This window comes from Diadema antillarum, unplaced genomic scaffold (assembly GCF_040938485.1).
Source record: "Diadema antillarum isolate AM-2024a unplaced genomic scaffold, OU_Dant_1.0 seq00001234_RagTag, whole genome shotgun sequence".
NCBI lineage: Eukaryota > Metazoa > Echinodermata > Echinoidea > Diadematoida > Diadematidae > Diadema > Diadema antillarum.
The window spans coordinates 1454821-1477944 of record NW_027272022.1 but is presented as its reverse complement, the minus strand read 5'-3'; the positions used below and the strand labels follow the sequence as shown (position 1 = coordinate 1477944).

At 40.0% G+C, this 23124-nt stretch overlaps 1 protein-coding gene across 1 annotated transcript in view; it reads right to left on the bottom strand.

Moving 5' to 3' along the window:
• Window positions 1-23124, bottom strand: part of LOC139745109 (gamma-aminobutyric acid type B receptor subunit 2-like) — a 146945-nt gene that overhangs the window by 44565 nt on the left and 79256 nt on the right. Inside the window, exon 2 of the mRNA XM_071655529.1 lies at window positions 859-996. Coding sequence (XP_071511630.1) covers window positions 859-996 — 138 coding nt within the window. The remainder of the gene's footprint in view (window positions 1-858; window positions 997-23124) is intronic.

Below are 23124 nucleotides of genomic sequence, written 5' to 3'. Positions count from 1 at the left end.
AAAGATTGTGGGGATGATTTTGTTTTAATTTCATGTCACCCGAGCGGAAAGGTAATCACGGGGGATATAAATTCGCATTCAATTACAGGTGGAATTTGAAATAAGAACGGCTTTTTGACATTTGATAACCGCTCCTCGAAGAAAAGTAAATCACGATTAGTCCTCAATCTTTTGATCTTCAATTCTCATATGCCAGCATCACAAAGCACAGAGATGGTGGGCTCGAATTCCAAGTGAAAACGAAATGATGACAATTCTCTGTAGAGAAGTTTTGAAATAGCTTTATTTACAAGTGTCCTTGTCTTCTGTTAAATCCTCTAAAACCTGTCTAACGCATGACATTAAACAGAAGACAACGACAATCAACAAATTATATGGCAAACATACATACATACACACACAGACACACACACGTGCTTAGTACAAAGGCTCTTCATAAGCAGTATCAGATTTTCTGATAATAATCTAGATGAAGCTGTAGAAGATTTGAGTCATCTTATCATTTTTATTTTTTTTTAAATAAGATTAAGATCATTTTGCAGGTTAGCGAAGATGTATTGCAAGGGCAAGTATCACGTGCCTCTCCCCCCCCCAAATAATAATAATAATAATAAACACATAACAACAGCAATTGGTGTTACCTTTCAGTTTTCTTGATATATTTATGTCTACGAACTTTATTTTCTCTGATGTGCACTAGTCTTGTTTCAAGACGGTACTTCATAATTGTTCTCTGACACGCACGAACGCACACAAACACACATAATTCTATTATCCACTTCTGCGGGCGATTCATCTAGCAATTTCTTCTCGGCCTTTCCCTCTGTAGCTAGAAAGTTTGGACGAGCCCTTACCTACCATGACCACGTTCCAATACGGCAGGATCTGGCCCACCCGCTTGGAAACCTCGGAGCACGAGCAGCCCAGCAGCATCGACATAGTGGGCTTTTTGTACAGCTGGTCGTAGAGGGCGTCTACTCCGACACCGGTATCGCACTGGATGAAAAGAATAAAAACAAAAACAAGAAAAATTAAAGATTGTCAGTATAAGCTGAAAGAAATGAAAAGGAAAGGAAAGAATTAGTGATTACTTGAGTAAGGAATGAGTAACTGTGTGTATACAAGATAAAGGGGGGGGGGGGGGGTGAGAACACATTATAACCCCTGGTTTATTTGAGTGTACATCAGCACAGAAAACCCTACAGCATAGCGTTGTGCACATAACTCTCCAAAGCACAGGAAGAGGTAAACCTGAAAAAATACCTAGACGTCGTCTTGAACACACACTAAAACCACTTAAAAGTGGGTTTATTCGTCGGGCAATCATCTCTGTTTGGAACTATGACTTAAAATAAGGTCATTATTCGAATTAATATGACAAAATTGATTTTTGCTGCAGGGACCTTAAATGAAGCTCTAACTATAATAAATCTACTGCTCTCCTTTTTTCCTTATCCGACCTGAATATGTTAGAATAAGTCTGATAACTGTGACATGAAGATATCTTTTCCATTTTGTTCGTATCTCTTGACATTTTTGTATACTTTGCATTTTATGAGTACTCGCACGGGGTAAAGAAACCAGAAATGAAATTAAACCGAGCTGACGGAATGACGGAGATAAACAAGAAATCATTATTTGATTATTGATACAAAATCAATGTCAACAAATGTGCAGCTAAGTAGAACGCATTCTACTGCCTCGCTGCAGGATATGAAAAGATGACAGTTAGTCCTAAGATATCGACGGAGGAGCGTAAGAAAACGTGTACTTCGGCGGTGTGGTAACGCTTGTCGTCTGGTCCAACTTTGTGAAGAAATAAACCGGAGTGATGTAGCACTACTTTCATTCAACATGTGGGGTTTCGTAAATGTCCACTTATTCCAGATTATTTGACCAGTCATGCTATCGAGGAACGAGACTGACTCTGACAGTGAGTGACTATTATCATTTGTGATGTGAGGATATTTGAGAAGAAACCAGAAGAAACAAAAACTACCTAAATTTTGGTCAGCATTTCGACTGGAAAACTACATGCAAAGAAAATATATAGAAAAAGTGAAACTGGTATGGAATTGACAGATGAAAACTAAAAAAAAAAAAACATTTAGCTGCTGATTTTCTGACCAACGATAATAAAGACTACATAATAGGTGTCTTACTGCTGCACTTTACACTCAATGTGCCCATTGTCTCCCTTGGTGAGATTCCAATATGCCAATTCACGACACTGGTTCATACGACGTAAAGAGGACATTTCAAAATAGTTGATAATTCTTATTTCTATGTTCAATTACTTGTAACAAGTTTTAAAGCAAAGCGAGTTATAACATAATACAAGGGAAAATATCCATCAAATAGCAACAACTTCTACTGGAACAGTGCACCTCGCATGTAATATTGGAATATTGGATAATTTTTATCACACACACACACATACACACGTACACACACACACACAAATTGTCCACTGGTGGATGATTGCACCTCATTTTTACCAGAAGAAGAAAAAAAAAAACACACGAGAAGATTTAACCGCCTGAGCAGCTCATTAGGTGACTACCGGAAACAATCGCTTAAAGGAAGCTTGAATAAATCTGCAGCTTATACCATTGCCGACGCGATCTCACACCCTTCCCTTTCTTTCAGGGGTAATGCCTGCCTACATCTTCCGCGCCATCGTAGATCCCGTTGGGCTTTGCCAGCTGCCGTAAATTTGTCGGCAAATTCCCGCCGGGCTAGAGCAAATTCTTACCCATCCCGACCCTAGTCTTCACCGTCCAGCTACCTACCACGACACCTGAACATACCCAACGTCTTCCCGTAATCTTATGCGGAGGGTGGGTGACGGTGTTACGTCACACCGTGTTGAGCGAGCGACGAATATCTCGCAATATCACAGGTGTCAGTGTCCGGCTTGGAAAGTACGCGTGAACGGAAAAGGCAGAAACGCTACGGAGTCCTCTATATTGACCACTCTGCAGCTTTTTTTGTTTAATACAAGTTTCTCTTGATTCATTTTTATTTCATTTGACTTATATCTTTTGGTCGGCCAGCCTCCAGGTAAACCGACGACAGGGCATGGGATGAGAGTGCATAATTTGTGTAAAGTAATAAATATATATACTTTTGATATTTTGAGTATAGCAGTGAATTTGTCGTTTAGACTTAATAAGCAGCCACACAAATGTGATTTACCACCCCATTCATCTTAATCCCTCTAAAGACAATTTCTTAAGGGATTGATGAGTAATCGACGACTGCAGGATATTCACAACACATCAACTGTAGCAGAGGTGATACCCCTTGGTAGACTTATTACAGATACGACGGATTACAACTCATATGAGCCCTAGAATCAAAGTAGGTGCGCAAAAGAGATGAAGTTAACATGAATATGTAAAACTGATTACAGTATAAACAGAGATTCCAATTTGTTTACATTCGGTATAGCCATTACCACAACAAACGGACTAAATCCCAATGAAACAGTACACTTATAGACATGCGAATTCACCACCGTACGCCCGAAGTTGGCTGATAGTGACATCTTTTATGGAACAATGGAACATTCTTTTCTGTACCTTACACAAAAACCTGTTACAAAGATATGTGTAATGCACATCTCAGCGTTACGACTTGAATCCTGTTCAACATTTTGCCGGTAATCTGCAGGAGACACCAATATGATATTAACTCTTTCTGAGGCGCCCCAGATGAATTGTTTGATTTGACTTGGTAAACAGTTCTTCGAGAAAACCTCTGTGAGAAGTTCTTTGCTCTCCGTGTCCCACTGTCTGTCTAATGGATAGATGCTTAGCTCCATTAGGCCAATTCAAATCCATTTCCCGACCCGCTTCGGTCGGAGGGGCTTTTCATTAAGCTGCTACTTACTTCTCACCCCGATTTCTAACCAAAGGTCTCAGTGTCGTGTTCCCATACCTTGATGGAATCCAAGCTAGTGGGAACAACGACAATTGGTTAGGATGATTTTTTTTTCTTTTTGGAGATACCACACACCACTAAATGATCTCGCCTTAAAAGGAGGTCAATTCATTGCCGAAACTGCGCACCAGTCTCAAGGGGGGTAAATACAAGAGAAAGCCAACGTCATCCTGACGTGGACGAATGCAAAAGGACAATGGGGGAAGTTTGAGTGGCTACCCTGCCGTGCTGTCGTTTAATTCTGCAAGACTATACTCCGAACTCGGGCTCATAAAGCCAAAGTGGTCAGAGCCTAGAAATGCCCCGAGACTTCCACAGCTTGCCTGTAATAGATGCTAGACCACGCCAAGGAGTGGTGGCAGTCCCCGCGGCACCCGTCTTGGTTTCCAAATGACATCGAGCACTGCGTGGTCGCCCACTGTCGTCGGTGAAGTCAATGGGTATGACGATAGCAAGGCGTGGGGCATGAGTGCTGTGTGATTCCCTGACGCTTCGAAGTAGATTTTACGTCTTTACCCTCATTTCCGATCTATCTTGGGAATAGGGGTTAAGGGACGGGGGTCCCAGTTTTCATTAAAGTGCAAAATTAAATGCTGTACTTAATATTTACTCTGTCAAATCCGTAGACCCAGAGACAAAAGAATATTTAGAATGTAACAGTACAGTTTCTATCTGCTGATAGCACTACCCTTTAAGTTATTAAAGAAGAAATTGCATCGAGATATCTTTTTAATTCGCTCCCCCGGCAAATGTTTTCTTCGTAACCATAATCGGGCCTCAAACACACTCTTCAGTTGTTTATCATCCTGAAAATCCATCATTTCATATCTAAGGAGCCTACTTTACGCCGACCGATGTAACTGCTGGATTTTGCTGAAACTTTCATATCTACCTAAGATCATGACCGCAAGACACGGTGCAGACGAATGCAACTCATTAGCCTGCAACCTCGATGCTCGAAGATACGTGTTAGACGAATTCAATTTATGTCCCCTGTCAAGATAAGGCAACATCATAAGCTGTCACACACTGATGTTTATCTGTGCTTGGTGCTAAAAATCGCGACTACCGAGTACCCTGTCAAACTTTACGACCCTCCCTACGTGAATTCTCTATTTTTGTCCCAGTGTTTTGCTCAGTCATACATCTTGTCTTATCTCTTTCCCCCTTAGTTGTCAATACACCGCGACGACTTGGCCAATTTTAGTGGCGTTGGCTGATAGTAATCACTTTAAAAAGGAAAACAACAGAGGTTGGATGGGCTAAAATTATGACAGTGGGAACTATTTGTAGGGATAGAGCGATATTGGGTACTAGTAATAAGTGTCACAGGGCCAGGTTTATGGCTGCAGTATTTTGCTTTGTTGTGTCAAATCATTCTCACTAGTACACTTTGAATCATTTAGCAGACGTAAGACATACTTTGACATGATTAGGTACCTAATCAATTGCCTGCCACGACTAATCATCTAAAATCATTTAATTCAAGAATACAGTCAGCCTCCCTTAAGTCGAAAAATGTGCTAGATGAAGGAAAATTCTACTCGGATGGAGATAAGTATTGTCTTAATTCTATCGTGTCAATCGAACAGGCATGCCATGTACATGAAGGCAATGAAAGCAGTCATGTTGCTTTATCTGCAGTAAAGATGAAACTAGAAATACGTAACACGTGGTGTGTACTTCTTGTTTGGTTAAATTGTTAAATTGTTCATGCTAAAATGATCATGATTATGCGAAGAATGTGTAGAATTTGATCGCATAACCTGTTAAGTGTAACTTCTAAGAATTCTGAAGTAACTCCATCATCAGATAGAGCAAATAAAACTTTTCCAGTGATACCTCATTTGTGCTTAACAAGAAATAATCTGAACACTTTTGACAGAATACTGATACTCTATATTCTCTTATTTCTCCCATTTTTTTTTCAGCAGCTTTAGACCCAACTATCTCAAATTGACAACAATTGAGATAACTCGTTTTGAGACAAACTCTTCAGTCCGAATTCACGAATTCTACAAAGACCGTAGTTTTGTATGGGGCGCCAAGTGTCGCATGGCCTATTTCGTTACAAAATCAGTCATTTCGTCAATGAAATGTTAACATTTTGTAACGAAATAGGCCATGTGACACTTGGCGCCCCATACGTTTGTCCATGGTTTAAACCATGGACAAAGATTGTTCCACCTTCGTAAATTCGGACCTTCATGTTAAGGCGATGAGGGTAATGAGAAATGTGATATGATATCGATGGATGACGATGATGGTAGTCATGTCGAAAATAGTATTGAAAACTCTGCTATAAGAGTAGTAAAAATGATAATGACGACGGTCATGGCAAATGGGATGATAAATGAGTGATGATGAAAATAACTACTACGAAATACTTAAGGACAAGCCTGTATATGAATACCATCTAGAACATTTGTGTGAGAGATATATGTCCTGCAAATAGTGTTCATAATGATCGTATGGTAGAACTCGAATTTGTTCGACTTAAAAGCGATCGTATAGTTTTGGTTGAGACCAAATTTCAGGTTTCTATCATTTTTTGGTGAGATAATGAGAAACCTGTTATGAATTATGAAAGAGCATGTAATTCCACGAGGAATTCAACGTTTACTTGATGAAAATTTGTTTTGAAATGGCTGAGATACCCAAAACAGAGCAATTCTAATAAAGTGTGGGACCCACCTTTTATTACGATCGCTTTGTTTTACTTTGTTTTTAGATGTTTCCGTTATTCCAAACCGGATTTTCATCAAATAAACTTTGAATTCCTCTTAAAATGGTATGCTCTGTACTATTTCATAAGGGTTTTCTTGGTATCTCGCAAAAAGTTAAAAGCCCAATTCTCATCTCCACCAATACTGCATCATCCCTTTAAATGACAGTGTTACATAATAGCTTTCGCTCTGGTTCACCGATCTTACGCATTTATTACGATAAATAAATGCACCTGTAAGCGACCTTCAGAACCGAGTCATTTTACAGAAATGACTTTGGTTTCTACCATCATTTCTTATATGATTGAATTTCTGGCACGGTAGGCCACGTTCCATTTTAAAAGCCAGCAAAGCGTAAGGCAGCTCACTTTCATCAGTCCGAACATTTCGAGGTCTCTAATTTGGTCTCTCACTTCTCGTCTCTCTTTCACCTCATTCTCGTACTTTGTCGCACACACGGTTGTGATGAAAAATCACATTTCTCCTATGTATCCCTTTCTTTTCTGCTGTGTGAGTCTATATTCGCCGCACCTTAATGACATTCCAGGGGTATAGGGTCGCTTCATTTGACAGATGGGCAATGCACTTTCTCTGTCATTACACTGTCAATCACTTTCCTTGTGTTTTTTTTTTCCGAAGGCAAAACCCGGTCAGCTTCAGAGATATCGCATTCTGTCACCCACGAATACTACCCGAGAATAACTGATGTTTTCAATCGCGATCAAAGGAAACCGGTAGCACATTTTCAAGATCACGCTACGACACAGACTTACTCACTCTCTCTTTCTCTCTCTCTCTCTCTCTCACGCTCACACACACTCGAACACACAGTCGCAGCAGCAGCAACAACAACAGTATCGACAAAAAAAAAGAACGAAGACCAGTTTTAGAATGCTCGGCTGACCTCATGGGGTGTTGCGTATTGCAGTTTCAATTTGGAGTTAGGGGCCTTTGTACGAATAACCATTTTTTTTTCATTTGTCTGGAAAGCAATATCTACGACCTTGGATACAGTGGTTGCACACACACATACACACACACACACATGATCTTATATGCATAAATGAATAAATATACATATAATGTGTGTGTGTGTGTGTGTGTGTGTGTGTGTGTGTGTGTGTGTGATTGTTTGGGGCGTGTGTGTGTGAGCGTTCTTGTCTGTTTTTAAGACATTGTAAAAAAAGTAGAAGGAAGAAGAAAACTGAGTAAAATATCCCCTTGAGAGAAGGCAGGTCTTGTCATACTTTATATTTAATCAGCAGTTTTGGCAGCACCTAACAATATCATTTACAAACTCCAGGTTATTGAAATATTACCCTTTGGGACATTATTTTGTTACTAGAGGGTATGGATTCTTCTTTTTTTTTCCCCTCAGAATATATCCCCGCCAGAATTTCGCTGAAGAATCTCGATGTTTGTTAGAGGGTAACATCGGGTCATCAACAAAAGGACAGAGGAAATAAACTGGAACACGGTCCCCTCGAGATTGCTAGCCCTTCTCGGTCTATTCTAACTGGTGTCACGATACTGTCAGTTTGTTTGTGTCTCTTTGTTTGTCCGTCTGTCTCTGCATCCCTCTTTATAGAAATGAGAACCTTTTCCCTCTTTGATGAGGTGTGTATTATGAGAGGACGTAAGCCATCTGGGGATATTCAAAAGAAAGGGGCGCTATTCGATATTTTCTTCGTAAGGCGGGGGCAAACCTGGGACAAAAGAACACGAAAATGTCACCGCTTATATCAGGAGGGCGCCTTATCGTCAGTGCAAAAAGTTAAAGACCAGAAGTATCTAAGTAAAGTGAGGTGAGCTTTTCATTAACCTCAGCCGCCGTTACAATTTATCCTTTTGTGGCATCGAATTACGAATACCACCGGCACTTGTCATTTAGTTTGTAATACCTGTGACAAATGCCTGACGCTGTTTCACATACAACACAGGCAATAAGGTTGTACAAGTATCTTGTATGTGTATTTTTTGTCTTGCGGTAAAATGATGATAAACAACCTTTCTATAGGTTAAGAGGTAGTCACTGGAGGGAATGGTTTAACAGGCAGATACAATGTATGGTGTGAAAAAAACCCCAACTTACTTATGTCATTTTCTTCACATTGTCAATCTAACAACAGGTGGGTGTTGTGCCACGGGTAAACACCAATCCTTGCGACTTTTGAAATCATTCATTCCTAATTTCGGTCTTCAGATCTGCGCGAATGTAAAGCTGATAACAGCGATCACAACTTGAAAAAAAAAAACTTTAAAAAGCAAACAAAGAAAACATGCAACATTTCTTCTTCAGGTTCTTTAGTCGTTTGTGAACCGATCTCCAATACGTTTACAACAATCTAAATATAATCGCCAATTTCAATAATTTCAACACCTTTAAGCAGTGTTTAGGCACATCGGTTCAGCAAGCCTAAGAGCAAGGCATACCAAAAGTACCACGCAAAATAATCCAGCACAAACAGGATGTAGAGAACACTGTAAGCACAACAAACTCTGCTATAAACATCAAACCAAAACGCCACCAGTTTTTCAATTTTAGTAATGTGCCCCAACCATTGCCAAGCATCAGATGAGCATATTCAAAACTATTGCAATATTATCTGTACTTATGTATATTATTTTCAGAAAATAAAGGTCATTGAACGGGAACCCAAAATGTATACTGGTTCAGATTAGTGAGTAATGAGATACTAATCGAAAACAACAACAACAACAAACATCCAGTCAATTAGCGAAACAGTAAGCAAACGCGGAAGTATTACACCAGACACACATGCCCCAGATGACTGCTAGAGGGGATCGCAATCATTGGCGGAGACTTGGGAGCGGTAGCGATGGGCGCATGCTTTCTTCTAAACATTGCTGAGATGTAACAAAAGAACATGGAATCAGAGTGATTGGGTGCTATAAAACACTCTGTAAAGATCACAAAATTACCACCACCACCACCAACAACAACAACGACAAAACTTTCGCGGTTTTTTCATCATTGGAGCTGTCTTAAAGGGCACGAGCTCCACGACTAAGTCCAGACAGCAACCCGACCTTAATGTACCAATTGTTGTTGCTATCGTTGCTGCAGATTAGATTCGTTATCTATTCTTTTTTTTTGAGGGGGAAGGGGGTTAGAATCAGAAATGGACAGAGGGTTTGGGTAGTCATTCACACGTTAAATGTCCTCCGGACTGCATTCTAGATTTTTCCCGCGGGGGCACATTGTGGGCGTGAGGATTCATCATCTCCAATCTCTACGCTTCCATTAACGACTTTTAACTAAAAACAGACAGTGTTAATGCATTTCTCGTTCTGGTGGAAGTGAAATGCTTCTAAAAGATATTCGAAAAATAATAACGAATAATCTCTTTCCTCCATCCCGACGTCACGGCTGCCGATTCTGACGAAGGTGTACATATATATATATATATATATATATATATATATATATATATATATATATATGCATACCGGATAAAAGCAATCTGCAATAGCCATTAACGGCAAGACGACTGAACAGGGGCGGACAAACAACTTGATCAGTAGCTAACGAGAGAGCAAAGTCTGAGAAGGGTTTAATTTCGCCCCGCTCCCGTTGGTATCTGGAGCAATTAAACGAAGACAAGACGCATCTTGGCCTCTTTTCTTCGTCCGTCCGTCCGCAATTTTTTGGGTCCATCTTCGCTTTTCTCGGGTGAATGATTGAAAACGTCCTGGTTCTGAACTCTCTTGACCTTTACCCGCCTCTGTCAGTCATCCCCCCACTGTACCATCTGTTCGGCTAATTGTTGGAGGAGATCTTTTGTGCACCAAATACCAATACATGTATGTATACTCATAAATACACACATATACCATGACACGCGCGCACACACACACACACACACGCAAGCACATATTTTTAACGTTTTCATGTCACGTCCATCCTAATCAACTGAATTTGGACGAATGTAACGGAAAATCTTGGTCCGCGACCATCTTGGTGAAACCCCTCCATAATGTACAGGATTAGCGTTGATGGCTTGAAGCATCCTTATGTAAGGCTACCTGGATTCTTCTTGTTATTGTTGTTTTGTTTTGTTTTGTAAGGTTTCTTTTTTTTTGGGGGGGGGGAGAGGGGTCTGACATGAAGTGCATACAGATTTCTCTTACAATTTTGTTTCAATAAAACGGAGCAACCCAGGGATTTACTGTGGGTCAGTTTTAGAAGATTCTGGTAGCCTTTAAAGACAATCACACGAAGACTCTAGTTTATGGCCCGCTTGACCTATTAGTAGCGTGCCGTATACTTATTAGTAAGTGTCGTCGAATTTCTCATGTCAAGCGAAGACTCTTCTCAAAAAGATGAGGTAATCCCTACAATGTAACATTCTAGAATTCATCTAGTGATTGATCTAATGTGTTAGGCTCAACCATTTGTCCTCTGATAATGGCCTCGTATGAAACATCGCCTAATAAGTCACTAAAAGATTCAAAAGCCGCAGTCGTTAGTAGATGTCTCCCGCTGCAGTAGTTGGTTTGTTTTGAAGAGAAGCGGATATGCGATGACGAATCAAGAGACAACATACCGCCCAGAGTGCAAGGATAATCGGGACTCAATGATTTCTTTTAATTCTTTCTTTTACCGTGGAATCAGACAGGTGCCAGTATTTCCGCCGAAGCATCGAGTACAAAGAGATACAACTATAACAGCGCCATTAAGAGAGCTGTAACATACGTTGACATCCTCCTTTTCGATTAGTCGAGCGTCGACGATTTTTCTTTTCATAGAACAGGTTTAATGAAAATACATAAGTTATATTTGTGTAAGATATTGTATATGGTATATAATATTCATGTATGTCATATGAATATCTACACAAAAGAAGAATATAATGGCCTGTGTTTTTGTCCACCGCTTTCTCAACGTGGATGCACTATCAATAATTACTCATTCTCTCTGTACTTGAAGGACATAAACGTATGAATGAATGTTAAGGGCCATGCTTAGGGTGGGATTTCACGGAGCACGCGAACGATTTGCGAAGGACGCGAATGACAAAATCCAACATTCGGAAAAGTTTTTCTCCGAATGTTTTCCGACAATGAAGCCGAAAACTATTCTTGCGCAATTTGTGCGAAGTTCCCACGACGTATGTGCGATTGTCGTGTGTATCATTGCTAAAGTACAGCATGTTACGCACACGAAGAACACGCGACGGAAATGCGAACATTGAAACATTTTCAATAATCATGGGAGAAAATGTAGCAAGGAGAGGTGGAAGCAAGAAAAAAATCAACTCAAAAAGCTTTCTTGAGTTGATTTTTTTTTCTTTCCTGTATTTCTCCTTTCTTTTTCTCTCATTTCTCTATCGTGTGTTTGCCTACATTTTTCCCCCCCTAGGACGTATCTCGACTAGTAAAGCATTTGTTCCTTTTTTTTTGCAGTTCCTCCAACACATAATCTCTATAGTTCAAATGTGATTTTGAGTGTATTCTGCGATTTTTTTTTTGTATATCAAATATTCTTTCTCTTTGCTAGTCTTTAATTTCTTTCGTTACTATAGTTGTTAATATTTAATTGTTTGATGTTTAGATGTATACTACGATTTTTATTTGTAGAAAACGTACAGGGCATACATCCCTCAAACGTGCGCTAAACGTTCGCGAGAATGTCTCAAAAGGTACGCGAACAGTTCGCGATTACGTCGTAAAATGATCGGAAAAACTTCGCAGATTTCGCGTAACATACGCGAGACATTCTCCGAAGTTTCGGAGTCTGTTTGGGGTTTCACGAACATTTTGCGAACATCGCGCGTGTCTTGCGAAGGTCTTGCGCATATGACGAAGCTTTAAAGACACTTTCGAGAACAATTCACGAGCAAATCCCGACTAAGTGTGCGGAAAAGGTTCGCAAAAAATTTCAAACTTTTTTGAAATTATCGCCGAAGTAAAAACGACATTCGCGAACAATTGACGACGCTTCCGAACCCTCACGTTTGTTTGGCGATCTTTTGCAGACTAAAATGCGAATGCTGGATTTTGCCATTCGCGTCATTCGCAAATCGTTCGCGTGCTCCGTGAAATCCCACCCTTAGATGGCTTGTAATACATTGAGAGAAATGACATTCTTCGAATGTATGCAAGAGATATTTCATGTTCAAATTAGGCAAAACAAAAATGACCTGAAAATGTCGACGATCATGACCCACATACCTTGCTAACATTTGTTTGGCATATTTCATTTCCAGCTGTCAAAATGCTTTTCATGTCCCGATGAGATTCGAGAAGTGATCACACCACCACGTGGGTGAGATATGGGACCACGGCCCATGTGTATCCACGTGTCACTTTGCTTGCTTGCTTGTGATAAAAGTGATAACGGCACGCACACGATCAAAACGTGTTCAACTCATCTCGTGTAGGATAATCATGCTGAGACTGTAGAAAATCCGCAGGATCCTCTGCTATGTAAGAAGTGAATGTACAACAGACGTGAGTTAAACACCTGCACACGTTTTCATGTACAATGTATTTGCTTCTTGTTGTTTTTTGTGAAAAGGGGAATTTGAACCTTACACTTGGTTTTCGTCTAACCCCTTTTTTAACATGTCTCTTTGTTCATATCACAATAAATTCCAACACGTTTCATAGTTCGCTACCTGTGTTCTTTGAAAGTTTCCATGTTTACTCTCATCAGGGTAGGAATCAACCAAAGCGAGGGAAATAAAGCAATTCTGAAGGAGCCATGTTATTATTGAAGAAAGTTCTTTATGTCCTGTAAGGATTTCAGAATATCCTTATAACAACATTAAAGATAACAACCCTGACACCGGATCAAGATTCGCCAGTAATGGGGGTGCCTATCTTCCTAAACTCCCTAGATATGTGATAACTGTAAACTTGATGTTGGCAATATAGCGTCGTTATGAGTCCGTCACAGACTGATTAAAAACCAATAATAATAACGACCCAAAAGCCCAGTCCGCGAAAACGAAATTACTCATAAAGCAAAAACAAACAACAACAACGTCAACAACGACAAAACAATGCAAAACCCTCATCACTTTGAGTTGAATTTCGGCCTTTCTTGGGAGAACATTGTATTCCAAAAAGTCACTGAGCGCCATAACAATGGCGAACAAACAATGGTCAGTGTGTCCATTGAATGCTCTTTTTCTCCGAGAAGTTTGACATTAGAAATAGTGTCACTGATTGTCATGGAACAAACATCTCCCTTTAATTAAATTTTATGTCCTGTAGGAAGCCCAAAGAATTGAATTGCACATGAAGCACTGAATACTTGTTCGTGTCAGATTCATTTGAGCGTCTCACACATTAATAGAAAGAAAAACACGTTCCGTTATTCGTTCAAACATTCCTTCAAAGCCAATATTAGAAAACAATCTTAAACTGAGCTGAGAATGCAGTTACAATGTGAAATGTCTCATGCTTGCCTTGTGTCGTGCAGATATGAAAACCGAAAACCTTGATACACATTCATTACTTGGGTTTGTTGAGTTTCTTTTCTGTTATTGTTCTTTCCTTGTGAATGACAAATAGCGTTCAATTTGTCGCCAGACACACGGCGTTCTTGGATGACGCATATACGCTTGTTTACCAGCAGAATGCACTCCTGCTTGCTCCTCCTCCTCCTCCTCCTTCTCCTCCTCCTCCTCCTTCTTCTCCACCTCCCCCGCCTCTTCCTCCTGCTCCGCTTCTTCTTCTTCTTTCTCCTTTGTGTACTCCTTTTTTCTCCTTTGTGTACTCCTTTCTCCCCTTCCTCTTTTCTCTCTTCTAGCTCCTATACCTTCTCATCTTCCTCCTCCTTTTCCTCCTCTACCTTCTCCTGCTCCTCCTCTACCTCTCCTCCTCCTCCTCTTCTTCTTCCTCCTCCGCCTCCTCTTCCTCCTCCTGTTCCCCTTTCTCCTCCTTCCCATCCTCCTCCTCCCCTTCCTCCTCCTCCCTTTCATCCTCCTCCTCCTCCTCCCCTTCCACCTCCTCCTCCACATTCTCAGCCATCTCCTTACCTTTCTCCCGATTTCATAAATTGAGTGGCACCGGAACCGTCTACTAGTATTTTAAATTACATCGCAAATGATGGAAAAGTGGTTCAATTAAAGAATGTCGTTAAAAGAACTCCTTTTGTCTCTCCCTCTCTCTCATCATTTGATATAGCAACATCGAAAAGGACTGGTAAGAAGTATATATCTTTTTAAAATGTGGAATGGATATTGGTAAGGATAGACCCCAAACACATATATACACACACACACTCTTATTCACACACACACACACACACACACACACACACATTTTGCATACACCTAATGACATTCAACATTAAAGCCATAATGGACTGACCATTCCGTTGACCAATGGGTTTTGGCATCACGGCGTTTGGCGTCAGGGGTGACCGAATAAGTTATAGGAACTATTTGTTGCCATACTCACGAGGACATTAAGAAAGAATTACGCCACTCTGTCTCGAAATGGTCGCCTAAAAGGCATTACCCTTTCACCGCGACAGATCACTAATAGCATATCATCCACTAATCGATGCCATAAGTCACGTTTCATGACCCTTGCGAGCTAGCGCTTGGCTGAGCGCACAAATCCAGCTACCATTTTTACAAGATTTCCTTTTCTTTAATAGTAGCATGTGTGTGTGTGTGTGGTGTGCGTGTATGTGCGCGCGCGCGCGCGCGTGTGTGTATGTGTGTGGGTGTGTGTGTGTGGATGTGTCTGTGTATGTTTCTGTCTGTCTGTGTCTGCGTATTTCATATTAGCGAAGTATTGCAAGATGGTTTCCCCACAATTATTAAGCAACCAGCATATTATGGTACAAATAAACAAAATCATAAGCATGTTTTTAATATTATTCTAAACCCTCATCGAATGAACGTCTTTCTTTATAATTGCTTTTTATTGGCATATCTACCATGGGTGAATCTCTTGCAATTTGTACATTCAGAAGGGCAGTATTTCTTAAATAACATACCCCTTCTGAGGTTTGTGGTGTTACGGGAATTCAAAAATCTACGGCAAATAATTAGCAGGACAAAGTGGCGCCAACAATCAGAGCAAATATTTTTCTTTAGCTTTGATTTTAGGACTACAAGCCACAGCTTTAAACTGAGCATAATCTTTGCCCTGTTCATGTTTGTGTTAGTTTTGATCTTGTCTTTTTCTATTTCCCGCCATTGCACACGTGAGGATATTATTTCACCTGTAGCAACGTGACTAACTCACTCCCGCTCTGGGCCGTGAAACGTTAGATGAGTTTTCTGAAAACCCCCAAACTTGTTACACGCTCAATAAGGTTGTGACTTGGGGCAAAAATTTGCCGCCAACCCCAATATAGGGCTCCGTCGTTAATGGTGGGTGGGTAAAGATGTGAAATTGGGTTAAGTTCATCGGGCATCCGGAGCGAAGGATCATATGTGGAGGGTGATAGGGCAGCTAGCATAGACAGAGAAAGAGAGAGAGAGAGAGAGAGAGAGAGAGAGAGAGGGGGGGGGGGGTGGAGAGACCAAGATGTGAGTGGGGAGGGGGAGGGAGGGTAGCTTTTAATAGACACAAGGAGAGGGTGCTCAAGACCTTACTGTCTCACCCTCATAACTCTCCACTATTTACTCAAGATATCTCATCCATATCTTTTCTTTCCCCGTGTCATACTTCTCGGCAGAAAATTAATTTGATTTGACGAGTATTGGGGCGCCAGATCAGGCATCCAGTCTTTGATTTACACTTCATTATTGCGCAGTACACTTTATAGTCTGTGTGCAGAGTCTCTGAGTTTCAGTGGCTCCATCGTTGGTACACATTCAATACTCTGACGAATCTTATTTGACCTTCACAAAGAAAATCAAAGCATTAAGTATGTGAAAGACCAGCGGGTGCCCTTCATATTTATACATGGCCATGTCAGATATTCAAAAACCAGCTGCAAAGCATTGCTTATCTATGAATACTTCAATAAACATAACAAAACAAGCACAGACGCACACACTTGCTCAGTGCTGCCGACACGTCCGGCAAGACAAAAACTTCTCGGAAGAAATTGTTTCTAATATCCATCATTTAGTCTGGAGACTGTATCTGATGCAAACATAGGCATCAAGTTAAAACAGCTCACGAGCTTTCTCTTGAGAAACCGGAATTTGCAATACAATTTGATTCTCTTTAGTCATGGCACATGTTCACACAATACTCACAGACAAATTTTTATCAGTCTATCTCTCTATCTATCCGTCTAATTATCTACCTATCTATCTATTCCTTTATTAATTAATTGATTATTAACTGATTATGTTATTTTTTTTTCTTTTTATTTATTCATTTATCATCTATTCATCTATCTATAACAAATGATTTATCTATCTATCTATCTATCTATCTATCTGTATATCTATCTAATCTATCTATCAATCTGTCTATCTATCTATCTATCTATCTATCTATTTATCTATCTATCTATCTATCTCTATATCTATCTATTCCCTTCGCCTACAACGGTCTACAGGTGTCAGTGCCGATGACTGTTCGTTCACCAGCCAACGAACACACATTCACACGTTCACTGCACGTATAATGATTTGATGTCATCCTTGGAGAATATGTCAATGACTTTGCTTAAAATCTGCGTGAAACCAATCCCGACTAAGAGGGCTCTTAAAACGGTAAGCTAACCGCCAACCGATGCTTTGATTTCACGGCTAAAAATTGATTGCTCACCAGGAAGAGAGTCCCGGCTACCAAACGACTCTCTTCCGAGGGGTCAGCGACCGCCTGGTTGGATGACGCTTCCACGCGGAACCCTTCCATGGACATGGAGGCATTCAAGAGCCATGGCGAACCCGAAAGGTTTACGAAAGGTTCATTTTGTTGATGTTGCTCCTTTTCTAGCCCAAGGCAGTATTGTATCGCAGCATATCCTATTAAAGGTGTTGGTTTACTGGACAGTGAGGTATAATAATACAGAAAGGGACTTTTTAAGTAACCGCACTTAATGTAACGAAAGGCCTGTGCCAATGTACAAGTTGGGTCAGCCGCTAATGCCATGTATAGGAAAAGGACTTGAGTTGGCAAAGGAAAATGGAAAACCCAAATACCCTCTGAATGGGACGGACGTAATCATATGTTCGGTTGCATTTTGCAGATTTAAACTTAGTGATGCTATCTATTCTTAATTGTTTATTTTGCAGTTTGCTGTACATTCCTCGACTTTACAATGACTATAATGTTGAATACTTAAAAACACACGGGTCAAAATACTTGCACTCAGCCGTTAGGCTGTTTTTCAGCACGTCCGTATAGTATACCGAAAAAACATGTAGTTAAATAGATGCAAGGTTGTAGATTTTGTAGCGGGATACAGACAAGTCCTGTCGCTGGACTGCTCAACAATGCCTCGCTATAGAATCGTTGGTTTTTGCATAGCCAATGATAACAATGACGCTTGTCACAAGAACAACAGCAACAACTATACAATACACAAAGTAAAAGCAATTATGCTACTTTTTCAACTGCTACTTCTACTTAAGATCTGAGTGATGTCTAATTTTCCAAGTAAAGGCAATTTGAAAGTCACAGTTTTCTTTTAAACGGTTGATGCCTTCAACATTATAGCATTACCAGGTGACCATTTCAGTATCTAGATCAATAAGAGTCCGAACGCGCAAGCACTATTTCCATGCAAAGGCCCAAGAGCATAATCCACTGCACCACATCATTGGTCCTGGATTAAGTGGTTAGGCTTGACACATACGCATACACACATGTATACTATACACATGGGTCCTGATTTGTTAACGTTTGACTATATAGGGTGTTTTTTTTTTCTTTCACGGGATAAAAGTAGCGCTTGGAATATTACCGATCTACGGCTGGGGAGTAATTGCAAAAGACACTCGGCGATTGGATGAGGACAGCCCAAACTCCATAATTAGCAAACCCTCGGGGTGGATTCCTGGGGGATGTACACGCGCAACCTGGCGTCTCTAGCAACGCCCTTAAGTGAGGAGATATCAAGGTCTAACCTTTTCCCACGCCGCCGACAACAATATCAGCGAAATGCTGTTTGTCCAGATATCATCGCATGCCGCAATACGTATCTCCTTTCAATAAATATTGTTTGAGCTGGCATGGACATCTATATATTGCCCCCAAGGTTTTTGTGGTTTTTTTTTTTTTTGTTTAAATTCTGGGATACCGTGATGGCCTTGTAAGCTCTGTGGCGTGAAATCTGCTTTGACGACAAATAGTTCTTAGTGTCTTTGCCTCCTTCATTTCAATCATTATTTTAGTCAATCACATTGTGAATTTCTGTTAGTATTTGATACGATATAATGATTCATGCGCACACATTATATATATATATATATATATATATATATATATATATATATATACGTATCAGGGCTCGTCGTTCGCGGTGGCCCAGCGGCCAGGGCCACTAAAAATTGACGAAGGGCCACCAAATTTCAAAAAAGGTTGTCCTTTGGTGGTTCGATTAGGCTAATAAGATTCAAAATGGATGTTACGTTTACTTTTATTTTGGTCCACTTCATATCTTTTTTTTTTTTTTGAGCTACCCAACATTTTCAGGTTTAAAGATTTGGGCCTCGAGAAAAAAAGAAGTTAGTTAGTATATATTCAATGTATATATAAATGTGCATATGATTTTTGCAATAACAGAAACAGGTTATAATTATAAAGCATCCTTTGGTGAAAATGAAAGACATGACTGTCTTTTTATCTTCATCTAACTTTTTTAAAGGCAGGAAAAGACACAGAATAATGCTTAATCATTGATTAAGATAGCTTGTCCCTTTCTTCAGCACTGTCGTCATCTATCATTTCTATCAGTGCAATATTTTTTAGTACTTACTGCAAGTTAAATGGAAATAAGGCCTGTACAACATACTTACCAAGCCTTTATCGCGACTTAGAATCTTGGCTGTGTTACGAAACACATCTACTTTTAGATTGCAGAAATAAAGTGAAACAAAGAAATCGAGAAAAATACCATTATCTACAAGATGCTATTCGACTTTTCAGCGTTTCAGGTAAAGGGGAAAAAATAGAAGCTTGATATGCATGGAGCAAAATCGTGAATATTGAGTTCTGCTCAAGATTTCTTACGTCCCTGCTATTAAGGAGAAATCAAGTTACGACTAACATGTCTCTCTCATTACGGTCATGGTGAAAATTTTGCTTTGTAGTCAAGGTCGACGAGGTCGTCATGACAACCGCACCCTTCATTCTTTTAACTAAATATGAGAGCGCGGGAAAAGTAGTCGGCATGCAATATTCTAGATAGGACATTGAAATGAAATAAGATATACATGCGAACAGAAGCATTCAAAGCCAGAAGGAGACAGCAAACATTCTATGATTGTACGGCTGTGGAGTAAGCATTACCTACACAGCTCTTTTGACGAGGAGGCATTTAAAAGGCAAAACATATTGTTATCATAGAAATCTCGGTAGAGAAACCAAGGTTATTTCGCGTCGGAGCTATTGAAAACGAGGTACGCCGGTCATGCCCAATTCAGGCGGCGAGGAAAATAAAGGCGCGCCTGATGCAAACCTCCGCCCCATAGATAGATCTGTTTACACCATTATGAAATATTTCCATGCGGTATCCTTTTGCTGGACAACGGGGTGATTTTCTGCCGACCTTTGAAGGACCGATAAATCAAGATCTGATGATGAAAATGGTAAACTCCAGAAGCATCAGGCATCTGAGCTGGCCTTCTGCTTCTACCGCCCGCTTCCAAGGCCAAGCCGTCGACAAGTAGCAAACAATTCTGAAAGGCTGGATCTATGAAATATGCGGCTTTCTTTTAAATTCTTTTTCCTTCCCCCTTCCACTCTCCATGCTTCTATGTCCTTCCCTTACTCTTTTCTGTTCTCTCTCTCTCTCTCTCTTTCTAACTTTGTGTATCTATCCGTAGATTGGCGAAATTACTGTATGAAATATGCAATGTAAGTCAAGAAAGTCTACCTAAATGACAAGATCAAGTTACAAGTTTAGTACTCATGACCTTATCATCAAAAGAATAGAATACATTTAAAATCGTACAATGTAAACTCATTGAACAACATGCCGGCCCTCACATTTTCATCCGCAGAACACAACGATGCACCTGCCCTGGTTTCATTCCTTTTTCAAGGCATTACATATAATATTCTATTTACTTTACCGATTCGTAGTCTTGCGAAACCAAGTCTCCACCAAGTACTCAAGTACACTAACAAGTTTTAACATTACCATAATCATTACTTCCCCCCCCCCACACAGATAAGTCAAGTCTAGTAAAAAAATGAGATGAAATCAAATCAAATCAAATCAAATGAAATCAAATTACATCAAATCAAATGAAATCAAATCAAATCAAATCAAATCAAATCAAATCAATCAAATTAGACCAAATGTAATCTTACAGAAGTGAAAAAAAGAAATGACGCAGACGTACAGTAACATTAACGCATCGGGTGCCCTGAATTGCAAAATGTCTTATGACGTGTATGTTTGAATATTGTCAAGACTTGACCATGGAAAACCCGGCTGATGTGGGTAAGTTTGTTTGTTTGTTTGTTTTTGATGTCACAGATTCACTTATTTGTTTCTGTTTGTCTCTTTTTTGTTTTTATTTTCATTCTGATTAATTTCTCCCGAGCAAAAACGTTGTCTCATTCATAATTGAGAGCTCCGTGATCCCCCCCCCCAAAAAAAAAGCTTGTCAGTTTGCGTTGCGCATCGGTGACTGGCCACATTTAGTATTAATCAGAGTGATTAAGGAGAAATTAATGAGAGCATGTAGCTTCTCAGGCTCTTAATGGGGACGAAAACAAACTTAATCGACCTTGGGGCATCTACTCGTGAAGGGCAAACCGCTGGCCTAAATTCTGACACTCTGCTTTTATTGTCTTTTCAGGGCAGATGACGGAAAGAGAAAATGACACGTTGCATGCTCGGATGCGCGTCGCCACCTGATAGGTGCGATGTATCGCAATTGGATTATGGGTCACTCTGGCGAGGCGCTGATGTCATGCGTGTCCGCCCCGACTCATGGATAGTTCCTTTCCTCAGTCCGGCTCCTATAATGTGCGTGTGGGTATAACATGATGTTGATCTTTCATTTACGTCTTCATTTTCACATTTGTTGCCTTTGAACTCTTTCAGTTTCGAGCGTTTGTCTTCAATCCTCGTATATATACAGGAACATAGAAGCATCTACATGTCTACTTTAGTATTGGATTCTGTTGCATGCACTGCATTACATTGGTAGATCCTTAATGTACATCTTTTGTCTCGTTGGCGAACAGTCATAGCGATTGAAAAATTTGTCCCTGCACGTAATTCTCGTACTTGTTGTTGTTGTCGTTGCTTACTTGCTTCTTCTTCTTATTTTTTTTTTTTACAAAACTGTGTAGCGTGTACATTAAAAGCATATTGACCAAAGGGAAATACAACAGTTAACTAGGTCTCCTATAATCGACTTGCCTTCCTATTATACCGAATATAAACAGGTATGGGATTGCTGGTGTCATGTTTTCGCTCGGAATAATGGAGAACGATGCGAATGTTCCTTTAATTAACATACTTTCCCTTTATGGTGATGGTGGATGTGCCATAAGGTCGTGTCGAGCCAGTCACCTATGCAGATGGTGAACAGTAGTGTAAGTAAATGAAGCTACATTAACTCTCTCAAGATCACAATTGCTTTCCATAGGAGCAAGTTCAAGATGGTAACAAGAGAGTTGAATCTCGACTCGAAGAGCTTTCACTCCAAGCTGCTATTAACCAACGCCGTTCCGAGCATATGCCGAGTTTGCAGGTTGCGCTGAGGAGCTAGTTAAGTTTCTATGTCAAATTGATATAATCTGAAAATGTTTTGTCTCTTCTTGCATTTGTTAATCCTTTCTTTCGTATTCATTCTGGCTGAAAATGCTATTTAGAAACCTAACCATACCCCTTGTGAAAGGAACAGATGTTTTCATTGTTTTTAATCTTTTATGCCATCGATTCCGAGGGCTGTATGCTACAATACGAAATGAAACATTATTCTCTCTCGATTTACAATCGAGTGTTTTTGCTCACCGCTATCTCTCCCTTTATCAGATCCCTCCAGAAACTTGATTTTTTTTTTGGTGGCACTCCTCTGTAATAGCGTACATTCAGTGGGAATTGGATTAATAGGCGCTTGCTGGACATTACTTCAAAGTAGATAAAATCACACAGTTTGTGATAAGCTTGACAAACAACCAAAAATATACATTTTGTACAAAATTCGAGACTTGCCTGACACTCTGACAGCCACTTATTCTTGTTTTCATAGCAGAAAGTCATACATACTGACCTGAAGTTCAGACAAAGGGCGGCTATCGGTATACAGCCTTTATCATATATATCATATATAATGTTAATGGCAATCGTAATTTTTATGACCTTTAGATGACTTTT